General features: G+C 40.9%; 1 protein-coding gene across 1 annotated transcript in view; it reads left to right on the forward strand.

The window, feature by feature from the left end:
• The window catches only part of MICAL2 (microtubule associated monooxygenase, calponin and LIM domain containing 2), a 179,428-nt gene extending 166,326 nt beyond the window's left edge, over positions 1-13,102 (forward strand). Inside the window, exons 27-30 of the mRNA XM_084631941.1 lie at positions 140-233; positions 8,447-8,546; positions 11,299-11,372; positions 11,467-13,102. Coding sequence (XP_084488067.1) covers positions 140-233; positions 8,447-8,546; positions 11,299-11,372; positions 11,467-11,651 — 453 coding nt within the window. The 3' untranslated portion in view covers positions 11,652-13,102. The remainder of the gene's footprint in view (positions 1-139; positions 234-8,446; positions 8,547-11,298; positions 11,373-11,466) is intronic.
• Positions 13,103-24,356: the final 11,254 nt, after the last annotated feature.

The raw sequence follows: 24,356 nt of genomic DNA on the forward strand, positions 1-24,356 counted from the left end.
TTAACAGTAAAGGGACCTGAACGTCCCTTTACCTTTACCTGGACCAAGTCCCAGGTTAGTGCCCAAACGACTGGACCATCCTTCCTCTCTATATTTTAAAGCTGTATTTTTATCTTTTGTAATCATTATTATTCTGCAGGCTATACAGCGCCAACTGGAAGAAGTGGAGGAAAGACAGAGGGCCCTCGAGATAAATGGTGTTAAACTGGAGAGGGAACTGCGAGGAGAATCAGGTAAATGGGGCAAGAAATTTGTGATTATTTGGTGCCTCTTTAAAAGCAGAGCAAGTTTTACAACTGTTTTAAAAGTATAGGTGGTTGGAAAATTTTCCCTGAAACAATAAATGAGAAAAAAATCGCCTGTTTTTTTTTTTTTCCATTTGCCAAGCAGCTTTAGGTGTTATCAGTTGTGAATTTGTAGCTATTGGAACTTGAAGCTGAATCTACTTCCCTCACCTTGTTTAAAATCCTGAGCCTGATTTCATCTACACTACAGAATCAGGGATGTTTTTATGTGCAGTAACTCAGTTACCAAGCCAGCAGCCTATGCTTCGTAACAAGGTCCTTAACAGCTTCTCTCTGAGTATCAATAATATGATAGCAGTCAGTGACTGAACCATGGAAAGAACTCAAACTATGTAAAAGGGCAATGCATAGTGAGACAGACCTGAACTATGAAATGCTGTTTTCTTATGGACAGGAGATAATAGGGATTTTTCCCTGCTCCAGTGAAAGGTTAAGTTTTAGTTAGTCCTGACCCAGCAGTGGAGGGGAGTTAGAGGATATAAGGTCCCCCTACATGTCTACATAAGGACTATTCACATTACAGTTCATGCACAGAAGGATGAGGCGCAGATTCATAGATTTTTAAGACCAGAGGGAACATTAGATCATTTAGTTTGATTTCCCTGACCATGCCTAACGTGATGTCTTTCCCTTCTGCCACATGAACTATTGGACGGGAGGAGGAGGGGAAAGTGGACAGTGTAAGGGAGGAGTGGAGAGTTAGTAGAGCCAGTAGAGCCATAATGCTGCCCTCCCCAGTGTGACAGCCTGCAGAACTGGCCAGGTGCAAGGGAGGAAGCAAGCTACACCTCAGAAAAGGGTGACACGACTTCCCCACAGAGCAAGGAGAACAAGAGGGACTGTGCCTCTCTGAGACACTCCTCCTGTGGTCAGCACAGTTTGACGCCACCCTTTTCTAAGGGATGAAATTTCAAGACCCAATTTTACCTTAAGGGTTTTTTTTTCTTGTTAAATAAAATATGAACGTAAACGGCTGTCCAATGCAATCTACCTTCTGAGGAGGTTTGAAAGCTATTTTAGATTTAAAAGATTGTCTGAAAGCTGGCAGTCATATTGCAAATCTGCTTTTTATATTCTTCCTGGTTACGAGCCAACTCTCCTAAATCACTAGTGTGATTTTGTGCGAGGGAATTAGATGTTTTTTGATGCAACATCCAACACTTGGAAAATGTTGTTTTTATGCTTAGCTGCATAGAATGGTAAAGTCTCCATGTATTTTTTTTAGTACTGTTTATAGCATCCATCACTGTAGTACACACACACTGAAGTAAAGAATTGGCTCCAGTAGATGTTTGCCCAAGTAAAAGGTGTAAGTTCTTCAGGATTTACCCCACTGGTTTATAAAACAAATACCATATAACTGAGCGAACTAATCTATTTCAAATGTTTTTAAAAAGCTAACATCAATTATCTGTTAAGTTAAAAAATAAAGATTTCTAAGATGGCACCCATCTTACTGTCTTTTTGAAAGGAGAATCCCCAAAGGGTTGTTAGTGTTAGGCCTGGTCTAGACTCAAAAAGTAGATCATCTTAGCCATGTCATGCAGGGTTGTGAAAATTTTTGCCCCCTGTGCGGCCTAGTTGGGCAGACCTACCCCTCCCCTCCACCCCCGTGTAGATGTGGCTAAGTTGATGGAAGAATTCTTCCGTCAACTTTGCTACCTCCTCTCGGAGAGGTGGATTAGCTACATCAACGGGGAAAATACCCTCCTGCCAATGTATGAAGTGTCTGCGCTATGGCGCTAGAGAGGCACTGCTTGCTACAGTGCCGTCGCTGTGCCACTGTAACAGCTGTAGTGTAGACGTACCCTTAGTTATAGAACAAAAAAAGTTGTGCTCTTCTCTAGGTCTCTGAAAATATGGAAGATCAAAACCCTTCTAACTACTGGGAAATAGGGATATATGCAGAATACCAGAATGGATGGCCCAGAGCCACCCCTTGTTCCCATTATTTTGACAATCACATTTTCTAAAGAAGGCTCATCTGCTAAGAGATTGATGCTCCTCATTCCCTTTTCATCCTTAGTAATTTAATTCCTTTCATTAAGATTAGAGTGCTATTTTTTTCTCCCTGTTGATTGTTTTCATGTGGGTGGCCAGCTATAGATGCAGGCAGATAGGAAAAGGGGTGAGGACTATTCTGTTTGAATACCTCATATTGTGTAAAATTTCAAGCTGAAATTCTCCAAACTAGACATCAAAATGTTAATGCTTTGTTGCTTGTAATAACATTTATGTAATAGTGCAGGATTTAGTCAGATAATATTCCATTCATCCTTTTAAAAATGTGCATTATTGTTTAATGAATGACCAGTGCTTATTAGGTTAAGTTGTATTTAAGTAGGCCTGTGCTTATATAGCTCAAGTGATTTAATAGGTATTATTAAGGTAATTAGAAAATGATCACAGTTAAGCAATAATATTGAGCTGCAAAGGTTGTGAATAACCGAATTTAGAGACAGGCCTGCAAACACTAGTCTTCAGTGACATTTATGCAACTCTCCTCTAATAATTATGTGAGCATGGAATGAAAGGCTCTTTTGTTAGTGGGAGTTATTCATTAGCTACTGAACTGAATTAGAAGAGAACATGCGTGGGTGTGAAACAAACTGCCATGAAGACTGATGAACAAAATGAGGCTTTGATGATCTCGTAATTGTAGTGACAACAATTCATGCATTTAAAGAAAAATTAGAAATAATCAATCCTATGAATAATTTTTGGTGGTTTTCCCCCTTCATTTACTTTATTCTGTGCTAAATACCAAATAATAAATCATTAATGTACTGCTGCTTTGTTGTCTAGTGACATTTGTGTGGGTTTATAGGGATCTTTTGCCTACAACGAAATGCAGTAATATAGGTTTTGAACCACATTTTCAACTGAAATTTGTATAACTCAAAAGTTAATTAAACAAGTTTTGAAGGTTACTAGTAAAGAAAAAAAATCCGTGCCGAGGAAGCACGATTAGTCTCCCCATATTTCAGTACATCAGTGAATAGCTTTCTGTAGGCTTATGCTTTTATAGATAGTGTACTCAGGGTTTGTTTGCACTGCCTTTTGGAAAAGGGAAGTATTTAAAACTGTAAACAGAGTCAGAAATATTAGACCCTTTGAAAGTGTGTGTGGACAGGAATGTGAGTTTTATACCTTTTTCCAAAAAGAACAAGTGGAAGAAGTTGAAGGAAGAGCCTGCTTATTCTCCAATCTTTTGTCTGCAGAAAGATGCTAAGGTGGCAGGAAATTGAAAGTTTCAGAGCCATGTTTAGTAAACGCTGGTTTTTAAATAGGCCATCTTAAAGTTGTTACTGTAATAAAAAGAAAAGGACATCTTAATTTCTAATGGAGCCTCAAATGAAAGGGATTTGGATAAATAAAAAGCCACCTTTTTGCAAAAACGTGTCTCAATAAATAAACACAGGAACTGGCATCCAGTTGACCCGAACAACTTCCCTATCTCATTTGGGTGTTGTGGAGATTACTTAGTTTGTTGTATTGTACTTGGAAGATATAAATCATGTAAGTTAAGTAACTATTGGTATTATTATTAATGATAAATCAATAGAGAAGTTCAGTGAGTAAATGCAGTGCAGCCTTCAGGATACTAGAGGGCACTCTGTAGAACAGAGAAAGAAAAAACAAAAAGCTACTGTTGTTACAGCTCCAGTAGGTGTTTTTGTTAGAATAAGAGGCATTTTGGCAAACCACATTGCTGTTTGCTTACTTCAGTTGAAATACAACTCAAATCTTTTATTAGAGGGAGAAACTGATATTTTATTCTATAAGCATGGAAATATTTAAAAAGCAATATTTTTCCAAAACAAGAATATAGCAAAAATTGGGAAGGAGATGGAGGAAGGACAGAGTGTTTGCACAAGTTCAGTACATATGCACATCCATGAAAATAGATTCTCTTGTTAGCAATAAAATAAATGCTCTATTAAAATTTCATTTATAAGAACTGTATGGGGGTAAGTGTGTTGTCTGGTTTAAATTCTGGCTGCCTTTCTGCTTTTAGTGTGTGTGTGTACCACACACACACACACACACACACACACACACACACACACACACACACACACACACACACACACACACACACACAAATGCTGCTACATACAGGCATTTAAACTAGACATATCCCCATCAGAGCTGGTTGGAAAAATTCTAACAAAATGTTTTTTGTCTGAATGTACTGATTCATCAAAATCTATTGACTTTGACAAAGTTCTGATGGAACCCAGGAATGGCTGAACTGGAATTCTGCCTCGTTTTGTGCCAGCTCATCTGCTCAGCATCTCCGTATCGTGCCTGTCAGACTGTCTCAGAGTCGGGAACCCCAAGGGCTGTCAGAGTCCATGACACTAGGGCAGCCCACCAGGCAGACTGCCCCAGAACCAGGACTCCATTCCCTTTTGTGGAGAATTTTGAATTATTTGGTTCCATTCCAAACTAGAATGAATCCATATTTCAAAATATCAAAATCCTCCAGGAAACTGAATTACCTTTCTCCACACAGCTCTAGACCTCATATACCTGTACCTTGCTATTCCAGTTAGACAGCTTTGGCTTTTGGGAATGATAATGCCTAACCAAGATGACAAATTTCTATAAGTACACAAATTTAGCTTCATCATATTTTCAAATTGAAAAAGCAGGAGACAATGCCTTTATCTCTTGTGCTGCTGCTCCTGGCCCATTAGGTGTGCTACCTCTGTCTTTCTCCTTCTAAATTGTCTATACTTATTCCTTTTCTCAGGTTGTTCTCTACTCCTTGCCTCAATTTCTAACCCAGTGTAATGACACCCCTCGACAGGTCGCCTGTATGAGGTCTGATCCAGGGACCTCTAAAAACATGTATCCCTAATTGCTTGAACTAAAGGCCCAAGTCCATTAGTTAGGGGCAGTAGCAGTCCAGTCACTAGAAGGGGACAAAAAGCCACCCCATGTTAGCATGTGTTTATAATAGCAAACAAAGAGGTAGTGGCCTAACCTAAAAGATTTTTTGGAAGTCATAGCTGCATTCCTTTACGGCTGACTTTCTCTTTCTCTCTTTCTGACCCCCTCCTCCCCCCGCCACACACACACACACTTTTTCTGTCCCATACTCCTTTCCAGTTCTATTCTTTTCGTACTGCCCTCCCAGGGAAGCAGCAGATTGAAGAGCCAGCTACCATTCTCTGGGCTGGGAGCTGCTGAACTCGTGGACAGCTCATGTCTTTGCACCTCTGAGCAGTTCAGCATGATGTGAGTGGTTACATCTTGCTCCGGGGTGAAGAGCTGAGAGAGCGAGCTGAAATGCATAGTGTACTGCGGGAGAGGAGGCGTTGCTGCCTCATGACTGATGAAGGCTCTGCTCTGGAGGATTTCAACACAGTGATACCACTGTGTTGACAGTAGCCAGAGTGATCAGATGTCCTGGGAGTCTATTGAAATGCTGACAGAATCCTGACATTGGTGGAACTGGCTGGACATTGGAATTGTCCCTCAAAGTTGGGACAATCCTGAAGTAAATTAAGACATCTACATCCTACCTATTATTATTATAATTATGTTTCACTGTACAAGCTGAGAGGGAAGTGCACTGCAGTATGGACGTGACTGATGTCATGGAGACACATTTCCAGCTTCCTTGGTACTACTGTAGTTAGTAACAGTGGGAGCCATATTACAGAGTATTTAACTGTCCCTAAATATTTAAAATCTAAAAGAAGCTCCCTCCCCACCTCCCCCCCAAAAAAGTCATCTTAGGATGGATAACTCTTTATGGGGTTCTTTTATTTAGCAAAGAAGAAACTGGAAAACTGGGCTGAAGAGCAAGCTAGAAGGGGAAAAGAGATATGTATAGATTATGGGGGCTCAGATCTTTTGAAAGCCTCTTGGGCCTAGAGTTTTTTTTGGCAGGTCTGGCTGGGAAATGGTTGGTAAAATACCAAAGAATCAGGTTAAGGGATGAGTTTGTTAACTTTGTAGCCAGATTTTCAAGGGTACAAACAACCTGCACCAAGGGGTAGCTGGGTAGGGTACACAAGCATCCATTTTAGATTCATACATGTAGGGGGCTTCCTCAGTGCACTGCATCCTCTTTTGAAAAGTTAGCCATATGTATTAATGACCTGTGGGATCCTACTGATGTGAGGAGTACCTACTTCTAACAGAACATTGAAAGGGTAGATGATTATGAGTAGAGTAGTTATCAGTGGTTCGGTGTCAAACTGGCAGGACATATCTAGTTGGCTCCTATAAGGGTCTGTCCTTAGGCCGGTACTGTTCATTATTTTCATTAATTACTTGGATAATGAAGTGGAAAGGGTGCTTGAAAAATTTGCAGATGACACCAAGTTGGGAGGGGTTGCAAACACTTTGGAGGACAGGATAAGAATTCAAAATTATCTTGATAAAATGGAGAATTTGTCTGAAATCAACCAGATTCAGTTTAATAAGGACAAGTGCAAACTACTACATTTAGGAAGAAAATATCATATGCACCACTACAAAATGGAAAATAACTGTCTAGGCAGTCGTACTGCTGAAAAAGATCCGGGGGTTGTAGTGGATCACAAATTGAATACGAGTCACCAGTATGATGCAGTGGAGAAAAAAGCTAATATCATTCTGGAGTATGTTAACAAGTGTGTTCGATGGAAAACATAGGAGGTAATTGTCCCACTCTACTCAGGACTGGTGACGTTTCCGCTGAGGTACTGTGTCCAGTTCTGGGCGCCACACTTTAAGAAAGATATGGACAAATTGGAGTCCAGAGATGAGCAACAAAAATGATATAAAATTTAGAAAATCTGACCTATGAGGAAAGGTTAAAAAAGCTGGGCATGTTGAATCTTGAGAAAAGATAACTGGGTTGTGGGACGGGGATCTGAAAACAGGCTTCAACTGTATTTAAGGCTGCAATAAAGAGGACCATGATCAATTGTTATCCAAATCCACTGAAGGTAGGACAAGGAGTAATTAGTTTAATCTGCAGCAAGGGAGATGTAGATTAGATATTAGGGAAAACTTTTTTCACTGTAAGGATAGTTAAGCACTGGAATAGGTGTCCAATGGGGTTGCGGAATCCCTGCCATTGGAGGTTTTTAAGAACAGGTTAGACAAACACCTGTCAGGAATGGTCTCAATATACTTGGTCCTAACTCAGCACTGGGGGCTGGACTAGATGACCCCTCAAATCCCTTTCAGCCCTATGTTTCTATGATGATGGGCCATTTCAGGTCTTAAAACAAAGGTCCACCAATATACTCTGAACGACAGCTTGAAAAGGCCAGTTTTCTATTGCCATCTCTTCTTGTGGGGCAATATTGGCACTCAGTGAAGAAATGCTTTCATTTTTGGGAATCTATTCTTTATAGAATAGTTGTATCCACTAGTTGTTTATAGTCTTACACCCAGATTGTGAGTTCTTTGGGGACAGGGGCCATCTCTTTGTTATATGACTATACAGCACCGAGCACAATGGCATCCTGGACTGGAGACACTACTACAATACAAATAATATTAACAATAATAACGGACTGTCTATAGTGCAGCTTTTCTAATCCGTCAAAACATTTATTTCACAGATGCAGATTTAAAGACAAAGGTCAGATGGGAAATGAGCTGGGGGCCCTTTTGGTAGGGACTTTGATTAAGAGTGAGGGGCCCACCAGGAGGAGGGACCAGTTGACATATGCCAGCCTTGCCCACCCTTAAGTTTCTGATGGAGGTATCCACCTAAAATAGATAAATCAGGTGCTGGAACTTAGTGTTAACATTAAAAAAATTAATTATTTATGCCAGAATAAGGAGCAATTAATACCGACCATTTCAAAAAGGAGTAGACAAATATTTGAAAAAAAACAAAAAACACCTGCTAATTTTCAAGATGGAAGCGGGATTCTTTTCTTGTATTTATTCCAGCCTAAAATTCAGTATATCCTTAACTATAGTAAACTATTCACCAAAATATAAACAGGTGTGTTATATATCTGGTACCCTGGAGAACTACTGACATAAATATCACATCACAAAGGTTCTATATGGTACACATCTAGCCTTACAAACAAGGATCATTTAAAGTGGCTTCAAAGCAGTTTGATCATGGCGAGGGAAATCCAATATAACACATTTATTTTTTATATCTCAATCAGATTCAGGCACACAGGATGAAACTCAGCTGTTACATGAATGGTTTGAGCTGGTCCTGGAGAAGAATAAATTAGTGTGTTATGAGTCTGAGCTCTTGACCATGTAAGTAAGAACTCACAGTTTGCCATCAGTAGTAAAGATGTGGGGGGTGGGGAAGTGGACTCATTTTAGGTCCCAGGCACAGGATTTTCCTCTTGATACATGTTGCTCTCATTATTGAGCTAAATTGCCACTTTGTGTCTTGCATAGCATATCGCCATTAACACACAGAGAGAGTCCACGCTTCTCCTGCTTACTCTACTGTTTCCTGGAGTTGGAAGTGTGTTAGAATAAATACACCCAAAGCTACATTCTATTCCAAACACAGATATGCACTTGAACTCCCCAGTGGTACAGTGGTTTTGATCCTATAGGTCTATTACATAGCACTATTATTTGTGGATGCTCTGCTCTCATGTAATGAGGGCCTAATGACCTCCCAGGCATTTAATCCACTGGAAAACAAATTGGTCAAGGAACCAAATGGGTGGGGAGTGGAGAGAGATTTCTAACCTACAGTATATCAGCTTTTCCTGGGCAACACGAGGAAATGAGAGGAAAGATGAAACTCATTTGGGAAAGATTTAGGAGTAGAGCTGGGTGAAATGTTTTGGATGAATAGTTTACTCATCAGAAAACACAGTTTCAGGTCAAACAAAACTACTTCTGAATTTTGGCAAAATCTGGTAAATAGTTTCCATTAGGGAAAAAAAATTCTGAAAAAGCTGAACCATTTCCATTTTGGGTTGACCTGAAATTAATTTTTTTTCCAGATATTTTGGTTTGGCCACCAAACTAAAAATTCAGTTATTTATTCTGCTCTATTTAGGAGTCGAATACAGAGGCAGAGTGAGTGGTGTCAAAATCTGGGGTGGGTTAAAACTGAGTATGAATCCATCAATACTTTGGTCATTGTCCTAAAAATGTGCACCTTTGCTCACACAAATGTTTGTACCATATATGCCTGTCAAGTCAGAGTCAAGTGACTCCCTACTGCTTGGGCTAGGTGGGTGGTGCACTGTAGGTCTAGATGGCATCTCTTAATCCCTGGGTTCTGCTCTGGGAGCAGGTCGATGGTTGGCATTTATCAGTTGCATATTGTGCAGCTGGTCACAAACGCCAGGCCTGGTTCAGTGAGAACAATGAAGACATTTCCAAACTCCTAAGTGACCAGCAGAAAGCATTTGTTTGAATGGCAGAACGATCTCACTTCCATCTCAAAGAAAGATAGATTTAAATACTTACAGAGCAAGGCTCAGTTTGAAGTGAGAAGAATGGATGATGAATGGTGGGAGAGGAAACCTGAATAAGTTCAGCATTACACAGATACAAACAATATAAAGATGTTCTTTGACTCTCTCAAAGCAGTCTATGGACCATCTAAATCTGGCACAGCTCTCTTGAAGTCGGCAGGTGGCACGACCCTCATCGAAGACAAGAAAGGAATCATGCAGAGATGGGCTGAACACTTCAATAGTCTACTCAATAGACCATCCATATTGATCAGCATGTCCTTGACCAATTACCCAAGAAATCCATCAGATGATCTCGACCTCCCTCCAACAGTTGAAGAGATCATGAATGCCATCAAACAATTGAACTCTGGCAAGGCTCTGGAAAGGATGGTATTCCAAAGTGTAGAAAGTAGCAGGTCCAAAGGCTCTCGAGATGTTTCACGATACCTTGAGTAGCATTTGGGAGGAAGATGAAATGCCACAAGACTTGAAAGATATTATTGTATCCCTGTTCAAAATCAAAGGGAGCAAATCTGACTGAAAACTACAGAAGCATTTCCTTCCTTTGAACAGCAAGGAAAATACTAGCTCACATCCTTCTGAACAGACTCATTGCAAACATATCTGAGGAGAATCTGCCAGAAGCCGTAATGTGGTTTCAGACCACGTCGTAGTACTATGGACATGATTTTTGTCATAAGGCTGGTCCAGGAAAAATGTTTCAAGCAGAACATGGACCTGTATGCAGTCTTCATTGACTTGACCGAAGCTTTTGATACAGTCAGCAGAGTGGATCTATTGGCTATTCTACATAAACAGGTCTGCCCAAGAAGGTTCATACAAATCATCTGTCTATTCCATGATCACATGACAGTGCAGGTGCTCTTCAACGGTGACTCTTCCAATGTATTTGAAATCTCGAATGGAGCGAAGCAAAGCTGCATATTTGTCCCAGTGCTGTTCAACTTGTTCTTTGCTTGTGTCTCCAACCATGCCACAAAGGACAGAAGAAAGAAGTATAAGCAGTTCACAGGTAACCTGAAGAGCAGTCTCCAAAGAACTTGATCAAATGGCTCAGAACAGGACTCACTGGCGGTCTCTGACAAGATCAGGATGTAACAGGTTTGAGCAGGATTGACGAAATCATCTCCAATCCTCAGTGAAAGGTGCTATGTAGCAGCATCATTCAACATGATAGATACAGTCTTCCCATGCTCAGTGCAGCTGACTCTGTGCATCAGGGTTTGGACTTCAGGGTAGGGGTAGCCATAGATGAGGATTGCAACAATATCGTCATCAGTGATGGACTGCCAACATTGTTTAGCTGGCACATACTACTGTGTTGGGGAAACCTCCAACCACTAGACCTTGATCTAAGAAGCAGAAACATAATAAAAGGACAGCAGTATTGACAATGAAATGAGCATAAAATAATTTTATTAAAAAGGCCAGATACATGGGAGCCAGTATATCAATCTTTTTAACGGGTCTGCTGAAGGTTGATTGTTACTTTCTGAATTCTAAAATCCTTAGGAAATCTATGTCAGCTGATTCTTTGCCATTCTTATTTTTGTATCTAGAGCCCAGGAACTGGAACTGGAGGATCACCAAAGAAGATTGGAGCAGAAACTGAGAGAGAAAATGGCCATTGATGGTAAATAAGCTGGGAAGTTAATTATATGTTTTGGTCTGCAGTAATAGTCCCAATTTACAATAGTATTTTAACTGCTTGTTTTGCAATCTCCTAGATAGCCTAAAAAACGAACAAGAACTGAACGAGGAGCATGAAATTTTTACTGAGATGATGAAAGTGATTGAAGAAAGGGACAAACTTGTGTCTTCCATAGAAGAGCAGAGAGTGAAGGAAAAGGCAGAAGATCAGCACTTTGAAAGCTTTATATTATCTAAGGGTTACCAACTCAGCAGGACTTAGCCACATGAAAATGTATGGAACTTCAGCTATATTAACCAACATGGAGACAGTCCTTTGGCTGAAACTGAAGGAATCATATCATTTTAGCATCAAACACTTTTAAACAGGCTTTTTGCTTGCACAGCAGTGTCTCTTAGTTCCACACAGATAATTACAGGAAGAAACATTGCAATCTTATTGTCAACAAAAAGGGCTAGTCATTTTGTGAGATGGAAAAGAACTGAATTCACCTGTGTGATGGACAGTGTGTGAAAATTACACTGGAGCTGTCCATTGTTTTCCTTTTCTCTGTAATTTTATTTTAATTCTGAGAAGAGAGTTCCTAGAGACATAACTACATGATCTGGTACTTTTGAAACAGCAACATTTTCCATTCATTTGTCTGAATCTGTGTGTATTTTTGTTTCTGTTTTGGCATGGTTGAGCCACAATGAACTGTATTCAAGTGTCAAATAAGCATTAGGTTAGTGTTTAAAATGTATTTCTAAAGGAGAAGGGGAAGAGTCTTTAGACTACTGAGTACACACGTTGTAAATAATAAGTGTAAATGCAAGGTCAGGCAAATTTAATTATCAGGTGTATGTGCAAGCTTGAGTGCACTGTATGTATTGAATGAGGACTTAATGCCATATTAAAACCTGACATTATGTAAAACTGTAACTTAATACCAAAGGGATTACAATTCTTAACAAAATGTTGTAGAGTCAGAAGACCTTTTGTCTGTAGCTGACCAAAGTAATCACTGAAATATGCTTGAAGAACATTTTAAAAAATTGATTAAGAGGTACATGGTAGGTTTTGCAAGATGCATTCTTCACAAAAGCATGTACTGTATCTCAAAGTTATCACTCGTTAGAGACTTGGCACAGAATAACAAAAACTGTGGCAAAATTATTTTCTGCATTTTTATGCTGAGAGTTGATAGAAAATCTCTGCTTGTATATCAACCACATTTAAACTGCTGCTAAGATGAATGCATAAATAAGACTGTCAGAGCTATCTGTTGAATGCATTTTTTACTTTAAAAAAACATAGAAAAGTGCTTTCTAGCTTTTCTCACGCACACACACACGCACAGACTCAGCAGTTGTGCAAAAGATTTTCTAAGGCTATGTTTTCAATTTACTGTGAGCAGTCTTCTAAATCTGAGATGATTTTGTAATTTACAATTGATTGTTTCTCCCAGTTGTATGTAGGATAGTCTGAAAAGTCAGTATGAAAGACGTGGAGAAACTGGAGGACTGTTTTTGAATATTGTTTTACCTCATGTTCTGACTGGAAGGGTTTACTTTCTCATTACTAAATGAAAGGTGCTTAAATGCTGTTTCTGCCTACAGTTCAGCAGAGGCAAAGGAAACACTTCTAAATGTAAGTGTAAAAGCTTTAGGCTAATAAAATCCCACTTCACACTGGATTTTGTTAAAAATAATTTATGATCTACCTTAGTTCTTCTGTTACACTGAAATTTCATATAATACATCTTTTTAAAGATAAAATCCAGATTTTATCATCATCCATGGATTATCAATATACCTCTGTAGGGGTGAGATAAGAATACTATTGTTCTACAGTATTTATCTATTTATATTTATTTGTATATGTATCTGTTTACAGGAAATACCAATATCTAATAATAATTTACATAGTTTGATGAATTCTGTCTCTGCTTTGGATGGCAGCTATGAGATCTACAATAACAACACACTGGTAAAGCCATGCATAGTAGAGCAGAGGATTATATCATTAAGGTATACAATAGGAACAAAATATAAAGTAAGACATAAACAATATCTGAAGATATTACACATAGGGATACATTTCTAACATGCTGCACAGGAATTTAGTTACATTACTTCCATTAGTCAGTGGGAGAGGAATAGCAGAATCCCTGCATACGTTCAGAATCTATCCTCTAGCATTTTTTATCTGTTATATGCTTGTAACCCTGATCTTTGTGAGTCATCTTCTTAAGTTGTCTCTCTTGTTTAAGATGGACTCATGGTATTTACTATTGAAGATGAATCACATATATAGCGAAGACCAAAATTAAATAAATCCCAGTTTTCAGTGCAGACTTATCTGTGTTTTGAATGCTGGGGGCGGCGGGGAATTAAGCACAGAAATAAACATTTTTAAAGTTAAATTTTCTCCTTTGAAATCCACTGGCACTTCCTGCTTTGCCAAGGGATTTCCTAGATTTTTTTTTCCTTCTGGCATCACTGATACCAGAAGTTTTATGCAACCCAGTGAAGTCACAGAATGATGCATTCTGTGAAATTTGTAGCATACCAGGAGGTGCCCATAACTTCAAAGGAATTTTAAAAAGTTATAGCATATTACTTAGCTCAGTGCCTTGCATAGACAAGGAATTCATCCCCAAAATCCAGAATTACATCAATCTTTGGTTTTGTTTTGCAGTTCACCTTTACAATTAAAAGAGACCATTCATTTTAATTTGTGTTACTGCCACAGCGAAAAGGAGTGTGTAGAAAAGGGATGAGTGTAGAAATATATATATGTCTTGTTGTGATGAGGACGTTGCAATCCTCCTTTCACAAAGCATAACTTCCTCATCCAAAGTAGGATGCCTGAATTACAAGTAATCAGGTCAGTGCTAATTTATACACTGATCTTGGAACTTCAGTTTACAGCAGATGCCTGTTCTGCTGTTGGAAAGTACAACGCACAGGGCTAGAAATGTACCAGGTGCTACACTTTCCTTTTAGCTCTGAACAACTAGGGTTTGAGGGTATTTGAGACAACAGGACTTGAGGGCACTTGGCACCTTACAGGGTAAGGCCATAAAAGGGATAGTCAGCATTTTTCTGTATGCTGACTTAGTTGTAATATGAATGGTGCACAAAATAGCTGGTCTCCTGTGATTAATTGTAATCCCTCAAATGTCAGAGGGAATGCTCCTACCTGGTGCTATTCCCCCACTGAACCTGAGTACCTCACAAGATCAGCTCTAACATATTCCCTGGAGATGTTTTAGGAAAAAGTAACGAGTGAAGCGTATAAACAGTCTTCACAGAAGTGTAGGGGTTGGGAGGAAAGAGAATCCACATGCACTGATCATAGGCCAACATGCTATGTTTAGCTCAAACTCCAGAAATACATTTAAACACAAAGGTTCATGTTTAATTATGAATGTTCTTTGCCATCACTCTGCCTTTCCTGTAAATTGGCTTACTAGCTTATAAGGGATTTGTTGACTTTAAATCTTTGGCACTCTTATTGCTGAGTAAAATGTGATGTGGTGGACCATATGTCTATGTCTAAATTTACTACATGTGAGGAGGTTTGTATTTGAAAAATTAAAATGGTTTCACTCTTTAACGCCCCTGTGTCATTTCTGTAATAATCTCTCACCCTCCCCATGTTCTGAGTGAAATAAGTGTTTAGAAAAATCTTTCATGAGGAGAGGAAAGTATATCAGTATCTCACTCCATATACTGGTAATCACAGGTACATTAAAAAAAAAACACACTGCAATTTAAATTCCCCTTAGCTTGCACTTATATGTTTTATTGTTAAAAAAAGCACACCTGAGTTATATGGTGTTAAATTTTCCATCCCAGTGCATGCCCCAAATTCTGTGAATGTGAGACATAAACTAGAACAACTCCCTTCAAGCTTGATAGAAAAGGGTTCTCTCTCTTGATAAGGAATATGGTTTCTTTAAAAGTGTAGTGACCCAAATCTGTAGTTACTAATGATCTAACTCTGCCACCTGTTCATTTGATTGTATCTTCTTCTGCAAGTAGTTGTACTGACCGCAGTGGTACTAATGCATGGAATCTGAACCCTGAATGTAAGCGAGGTGGGGAGAGCTGGCTTAGGCAGCACCTCGTCTTCTCTCCGCTCCACCTTCGCTTCTTCAGTTCTGAACTGATGGATGGTCCCGTCTCCTCAGATGACAGATGGACAGAAGCTGCCTCTAAAAGGTCAGGAGAGTTTTTGGCAGGTTTGAGCTCTCACTTTCCTTCTGCTGTGGTGCCATTTTCATTCTCTCTGATCTGCCTCAGAGACAGACACTCAGAGCCGTGGTGTTCCTGATATTGTGACTCCTAAATTCTCAGATTTCCATAGAATTTATCCACCCTCTAGCTTTACTGGAAATTGTGGGTCAAATTCTGTCCTCATTTATGCCCAGGCAATTGACTAACTTCAGTAAATGGCTGCCAAGCACACTGAAGTCAGTGGGGTTGCATTGGTGTAAATGAAGGCAGGATTTGGTTCCACGTGGCTAAATGTTGCTCAGTTCCTTGAACCTTTAGAGGAGGTTATCTTCTCCCACCCCCTCACCTCCAAACATCTTGTGCTTCTCCAGCTTGGAAGCAAAGAGGAAGCTTGAAAATATGGCAGCCATTCAAGCTTGCTGCAATGTGTGTGGGAGGAGGTAGGGGATGTATTCGGGCTTACTATGTATTTTTGTGATGGGAGATATTGAGACCTGCAGCATTGCTTGCTGTTAAATGAATAAACTCTAATTTTCTCCTGTTTTCTCTTGTCTAGGTTGGCATATCTAGCGATACTGCAGAGCTTGAAATGATATATATTGTTACAATATACAGTCTGAATAGCTCTTTGGGTTTGCACTTCTTTTTTTATGAACACAGGGCATATCATTGTAATTGCTTTGATGTAGCTGGCTGGGTGTCTCTGAGCAAAAGTGACAATAGTAGTTTACCACATTGCATAATGAGGCATCAGCATTTTTGTTCACTTATATCCAAAGTAGATTGCAAATGCATCCTATGCTGGACCCCAAACTGATGCTGGGAGGCAGGCTTTGGCAAAAGGCACTTCCAAAAAGCTGGATTAAGCTGCTTGTTCTATTAAAAACGGGCACCATTTTATACCTTAGTGAGCCTTCCCACTATTAAAAAGCTTTAGAACTGTGACCATTGCATTTTAGACTATGCCTGGAACTTGTTTGTATGGTAGTATATTTACACTATTATAGAGTGACTACTATCCCTATCGCCTTCATGACAACCAAATCTCATATAGCTAGAATTTAGCAAATAACTTGTAATGACTAAATTATTCAGTGGAATTCACCACAACTTTAGTTTGCATATTGTGGATGAACAGATTGTGTGGTCTCCTCAAATGTATTAGTTATTCACAATTATTCACCCAATAATTCTTGCAAATAATTCTAAGTCCATAGCTGGTTGGGAGCAGTTGGTGGCAGGTATTCAATATTTGAAGGTCAGACATTTTTGATTGGAGACACAGATCATGTGCTATGTTTCCATTCACTGACAGGATGAGGGTGCCTCTTACAGTCAGGTTTCTAGTGTGAATATCTCAACTACAAATTAGGAACTCATGTTGCACAAATATGCATTTAAAATATTGCCCTTTGGAACCCCAATCTGAAGTCCCCTGTGAGGAGTCCGTCCATGGATTTCAATGAGCTTTGCAGCAGACACTTGGTGGCTATTCTTGCCCGGAATATTCACTTGCTGGAATATTCATAGAAATGTGGCATAAGAGGCTTGGGACACAGATGCTGCATATGGATTTGTAAATACAGAAGACTATTAAATAAATACCACTGAAAGATTTTTGTGAAGTGAGGCTGTCCCAGTGAGTTCAGATTTAAATAAATATGGTATGGGCCTGATTCTAGACATGTGTCACTCTGGCCTATTGTTTATAGTTGACTGTAAATAGTGATATATATATCATTAAAAGCCACGTGAGCTTATTTATAATGGTGCTTTCTCTGTATTAAAACTTGCCAATTAGGTCATTTTTTTCATTGTATATAGTAGCTCTTCTTTTTCACCTACAGTTTTTATTTATTAAGTGTTGGGCTAGTTCTTAGAGGTCCTAACATATAAGATGAGCGCACAACATATTTATGAATGAGCTACTTGAAGATCAACTGTTTTCTTGAAATTTATATGATAATGGTTGTTTTTATTTCTATAGTGCCCACACTGCTGGGCATGTTAGAAAGGTATAAAGACAAGATCCTTGTCCCAAAGGGCTTACAAGCTAACCAGAAAAAGTACAAACAAATGAATGCGGATGTGATTCAATGGTGAAGCTAAGCATGAATCTTGTTAGTTCTATGTTTTTTTGTTGAGGTGTAGGGGGCTCCTTAGAGGAATGGGGGAAAAGAAGAGAGAGTTGCCAAAAACTTTTATTTAATGGTGTCAAGTTATTTTATGGGTATTTGGTCTCCATTTGTTTGATTAGCCGAGAGAGAGAAACAAGTAAAACTTAGGCGGATATGAAGTATCAGAGGGGTAGCCGTGTTAGTCTGTATCCACAGAAACAATGAGGAGTCCGGTGGCACCTTAAAGACACAGATTTATTTGGGCATAAGATTTCGTGGGTAAAAACTCACTTCTTCAGGTGCATGGAGTTAAAATTACAGATGCAGGCATAAATATATATATATATTGGCACATGAAGAGAAGGGAGTTACCTTACAAGTGGAGAAGCAATGTTGAAGGCCAGTTCGGTCGGGGTGGATGTTTTCCACTCCAAACAATTGATGAGGAGGTGTCAATACCAAGAGAGGGGAAAATTGCTTTTGTAGTGAGCCAGCCACTCCAGTCCCTTTTCAAGCCCAAATTGATGGTGTTAAGTTTGCAAATGAATTGTAGCTCTGCAGTTTCTCTTTGAAGTCTGTTTTTGAAGGGTTTTTTGTTGAAGGATGGCTACTTTTAAATCTGTTATTGAATGTCCAGGGAGATTGAAGGGTTCTCCTACTGGCTTTTGTATGTTACCATTCCTGATGTCTGATTTGTGTCCATTTATCCTTTTGCGTAGAGACTGCCCGGTTTGGCCAATGTACATGGCAGAGGGGCATTGCTGGCACATGAGGGCATATACAACATTAATAGATGTGCAAGTGAATGAGCCCCTGATGGCGTGGTTGGGTCCTATGATGGTGTTGCTAGAGTAGATATGGGGACAGAGATGGCAATGGGGTTTGTTACAGGAATTGATTCCTGGGTTAATGTTTCTGTGGTGCGGTGTGTAGTTGCTGGTATTTGCTTCAGGTTGGGGGGCTGTCTGTAAGCAAGGATTGGCCTGCCTCCCCAAGACCTGTGAGAGTGGAGGATCGTCCTTCAGGATAGGTAGTAGGTTGTAGATCTGTCCTATCTACAATCTCAGGGACTCTCTTTCTGCCCCACCACCCCCACACACACGATACAGTTCTGTTGGTGATCTGGAAGGCTACTTTTGCCATCTATGACTCAAGGAATATTTTCAACACACCACTGAACAGATCACTGACCCACAGGAAACCTCCTACCAACACTACAAGAAGAAGAATTCTGAGTAGACTCCTTCTGATGGTCGAAATGACAGACTGGTCTTCTACATAGAGTGCTTCTGCAGACGTGCACAGGCTGAAATTGTAAACAAACAGCATCACTTGCCCCTATAACCTCAGCTGTATAGAACGCAATGCCACCCACAGTCTCAGAAACAACTCTGACATTATAATCAAAGGGGCTGACAAAGGAGTCCTGTAGTCATCATGAACAGGTCAGATTATGAACAGGAGGCTACCAAGCAACTCTCCAACTACACCATCTGCTCAAGAAACTCCCTGCTACAGCATGGGAACAAATCTACACAGACATACCCCTAGAGCCCCGACCAGGGGTATTCTATCTGCTACCCAAGATCCATAAACCTGGAAATCCTGGATGCCCCATCATCTCAGGCATTGGCACTCTTACAGCAGGATTATTTGGCTATTTGGACTCTCTCCTCAGACCCTAAGCTACCAGCACTCCTAGCTATTTTCGAAACATCACCGACTTTCTGAGGAAACTACAATGCATTGGTGATCTTCCTGAAAACACCATCCTAGCCACGATGGATGTAGCTCTTTACACCAATATTCCATATGAGGATGGACTACAAGCTGTCAGGAACAGTATCCCTGAGGAGGCCCTGGGACACCTGGTGGCTGACCTTTGTGACTTTGTCCTCACCCACATCCATTTCAGATTTGGGGACAGCACCAGCACTGCTGGCTGACTTAGAACAACGTTTCCTCAGCTCTCATGCCCTAGCGCCCCTCCTCTACTGACGCTACATTGATGACATCTTCATCATATGGACCCACGGGAAGTAGGCCCTTGAAGAATTCCACCTGGATTTCAACAATTTCCACCCCACCATCAACCTCAGCCTGGTCCAGTCCACACAAGAGATCCACTTCCTGGACACTACAGTGCAAATAAGCGATGGTCACATAAATACCACCCTATACTGGAAACCTACTGACCGCTATACTTACCTACATTCCTCCAGCTTCCATCCAGGACACATTACACGATCCATTGTCTACAGCCAAGCCCTGAGATACAACCACATTTGCTCTCATCCTTCAGACAGAGACAAAAACCTACAAGATCTCTATCAAGCATTCTTAAAACTACAATACCCACCTGGAAACAGATTGACAGTGCAAGATGGGTACCCAGAAGTCACCTACTCCAGGACAGGCCCAACAAGGAAAATAACAGAGCACCACTGGCCATCTTGTACAACCCCCAGCTAAAACCTCTCCAGCGTATCATCAATGATCTACAACCTACCCTGAAGGACGATCCCCCACTATCACAGGCCTTGGGATGCAGGCCAATCCTCGCTTGTAAACAGTCTCCCCCACACCGCCAACCTGAAGCAAATACTCACCAGCAACTACAGAAAACACCACAGAAACACTACACGCCACAGAAACACTAACCCAGGAACCAACCCTGTAACAAACCCCGTTGCCTTCTCTGCCCCCATATCTACTCTAGCAACACCACCATAGGACCCAACCACACCATCAGGGGCTCATTCACCGACACATCTACCAATGTGATATATGCCATCATGTGCCAGCAATGCCCCTCTGCCATGTACATTGGCCAAACCGGACAGTCTCTAAGCAAAAGGATAAATGGACACACATCAGGAATGGTAACATACAAAAGCCAGTAGGAGAACCCTTCAATCTCCCTGGACATTCAATAACAGATTTAAAAGTAGCCATCCTTCAACAAAAAACCTTCAGAAACAGACTTCAAAGAGAAACTGCAGAGCTACAATTCATTTGCAAACTTAACACCATCAATTTGGGCTTGAATAGGGACTGGAGAGGTTGGCTCACTACAAAAGCAATTTTCCCCTCTTTTGGTATTGACACCTCCTCATCAGTTGTTGGGAGTGGACAACATTCACCCTGACTGAATTGGCCTTCAACATTGCTTCTCCACTTGTAAGGTAACTCCCTTCTCTTCATGTGCCAATATATATATTTATGCCTGTATCTGTAATTTTCACACTATGCATCTGAAGAAATGGGTTTTTTACCCATAAAAGCTTATGCCCAAATAAATCTGTGTCTTTAAGGTGTCACCGGACTCCTCATTGTTTAGGTGGATATGCACTGTCACCTTAGTATCCTCTCTTAATTTGCTGTTAGCTATTAACAAGCTTACAGAAATAATTAATGATGAGATGAATGCTTAGCAATTAGCTGCATAGAGTTGGCAGGTCAAGGCTTTAGCAGATGGTTGATTGCAAACATTCAGAAAAATATTTAGGGTGGGATTTTCAAAAGCATTCAGAACTGGCCTAATTCTGCTCTCACTAAAGCCAATTGGAATGTCACAACTGACTACAATGAGAGCATCAGTATGCCAGCACTGAGTGATCTTGAAATTCCACTCAGTGTCTGACGATCATGTGGTCTAAAGGTTAGAGAAAAAGTGTAGTTAAAAGAAACATGTTGAGCTACAATCCAATCTAATTTACTGTGTGACTTTGTTTTAGTCAGCCCAGCTTGAACCGTGTGTTAAATAGCAGAAATGTACTGAAAACGAGATATGACATCAAAGCTGAGCTTTCTCCTGTGAATCAGTTATCTGAGGCCACACATATAAATCTAAACTGTGGTATTCTTTCCGCTAATCAAGCTCTCCTTCCTATTTGCCTAACCCAGTGGTTCTCAAACTTTTTTTTTCATGGACCACTGAAAATTGCTGAGGGTCTTGGCGGACCACTTAATTAGCTAACTATTGTAAAGTGCTTTGGATAAAACCCCTAAATTAAAAAAAAACTTAATTAACATTTTTTGTTCTACAAATAAAAGCACACAACTCATATTTTAATATCAGTAGTCTTACCTTTCTAATGTGATGGATGTGCCCTCTCCCCTGCCGCGGAAGCCCCCGAGCTGGGGCTGGGAAGGAAGGCCATCTCTCCCCAGTAGCCACAGCCCTAGAGCTGGGGAAAGTCACCTCGTTCTCTGGCTGCTGCAGCCCTGCATGTCCCAAATTCCTCCCACCCCCTCTTCTCAACCCACTGCCCACTCACCTGCCCTATTCCCCCCAAGACCACCACCTCACCTTACATGTGCATCTTCTCCAGGGTCCAGGCACCTAATTAGTGGAGTGGCACTTCATTCTCTTGTGTGCGGCCGCCCAGGCATGCACGGTGACGGGTTTGGTCATAGAGACTGTCACTTGATGTGCTGGAATTGCCTTTGAGCCCGTTTTCCCTGCCAGCTTGGGACTCCAGAACTTTGCCTTGTTGAGCCAGACACACTAGCCTGCTGCAACACAGACCGAGGTTTGGTCCATGCCCACAAAGCTGCAGACTTTAACCAAAAACTGCTCAGCAGGTCACCTGCCTCCAGCACCCGGACACCGAGCTCCCAATGGGATCCAAACCCCAAATAAATCCATTTTACTCTGTATAAAGCTTATACAGGGTAAACTCATAAATTGTCTGCCCTCTATAACACTGATAGAGAGGTTTCAGAGTAACAGCCGTGTTAGTCTGTATTCGCAAAAAGAAAAGGAGTACTTGTGGCACCTTAGAGACTAACCAATTTATTTGAGCATGAGCTTTCGTGAGCTACAGCTCACTTCATCGGATGCATACTGTGGAAACTGCAGAAGACATTATATACACAGAGACCATGAAACAATACCTCCTCCCACTCTCCTGCTGGTAATAGCTTATCTAAAGTGATCATCAAGTTGGGCCATTTCCAGCACAAATCCAGGTTTTCTCACCCTCCGCCCCCCCCCCCCAACTCACTCTCCTGCTGGTAATAGCCCATCCAAAGTGACCACTCTCTTCACAATGTGTATGATAATCAAGGTGGGCCATTTCCAGCATAAATCCAAGTTTAACCAGAACATCGGGGGGGGGGGGGGGTAGAAAAAAACAAGGGGAAATAGGCTACCTTGCATAATGACTTAGCCACTCCCAGTCTCTATTTTCTTGTAGGTGTTAGTCACCTACTACAGGACAGGCCTAACAAAGAAAATAACAGAACGCCACTAGCCGTCACCTTCAGCCCCCAACTAAAACCCCTCCAACGCATTATTAAGGATCTACAACCTATCCTGAAAGATGACCCAACACTCTCACAAATCTTGGGAGACAGGCCAGTCCTTGCCTACAGACAGCCCCCCAACCTGAAGCAAATACTCACCAACAACCACATACCACACAACAGAACCACTAACCCAGGAACCTATCCTTGCAACAAAGCCCGTTGCCAACTGTGCCCACATATCTATTCAGGGGACACCATCAAAGGGCCTAATAACATCAGCCACACTATCAGAGGCTCGTTCACCTGCACATCCACCAATGTGATATATGCCATCATGTGCCAGCAATGCCCCTCTGCCATGTACATTGGTCAAACTGGACAGTCTCTATGTAAAAGAATAAATGGACACAAATCAGATGCCAAGAATTATAACATTCATAAACCAGTCGGAGAACACTTCAATCCCTCTGGTCACGCAATCACAGACATGAAGGTCGCTATCTTACAACAAAAAAACTTCAAATCCGGACTCCAGCGAGAAACTGCTGAATTGGAATTCATTTGCAAATTGGATACTATTAATTTAGGCTTAAATAGAGACTGGGAGTGGCTAAGTCATTATGCAAGGTAGCCTATTTCCCCTTGTTTTTTTCTAGCCCCCTCCCCCCGACATTCTAGTTAAACTTGGATTTATGTTGTAAATGGCCCACCTTGATTATCATGCACATTGTAAGGAGAGTGGTCAGCTTGGATGAGCTATTGCCAACAGGAGAGTGAGTTTGTGTGTGTGTTGGGGGGGGGATGAGAAAACCTGGATTTGTGCTGGAAATGGCCCACCTTGATTTTCATACACATTGTGAGGAGAGTGGTCACTTTGGATAAGCTATTACCAGCAGGAGAGTGAGTTTGTGTGTGTGGTTTTTGGAGGGGGTGGGGGGGTGAGAAAACCTGGATTTGTGCTGGAAATGGCCCGCCTTGATTATCATACACATTTTAAAGAGAGTGGTCACTTTGGATGGGCTATTACCAGCAGGAGAGTGAGTGGGGGGGCAGAGGGTGAGAAAACCTGGATTTGTGCTGGAAATGGCCCAACTTGATGATCACTTTAGATAAGCTATTACCAGCAGGAGAGTGGGGTGGGAGGAGGTATTGTTTCATGGTCTCTGTGTATATAATGTCTTCTGCAGTTTCCAGTGTATATAATGTCTTCTGCAGTTTCCACAGTATGCATCCAATGAAGTGAGCTGTAGCTCATGAAAGCTCATGCTCAAATAAATTGGTTAGTCTCTAAGATGCCACAAGTACTCCTTTTCTTTTTACTGATAGAGAGATATGCACAGGTGTTTGCTCCCCCAGATATTAATCACTTACTT

The sequence above is a fragment of the Lepidochelys olivacea genome, assembly GCF_965140295.1.
Source record: "Lepidochelys olivacea isolate rLepOli2 genome assembly, chromosome: 6".
NCBI lineage: Eukaryota > Metazoa > Chordata > Testudines > Cheloniidae > Lepidochelys > Lepidochelys olivacea.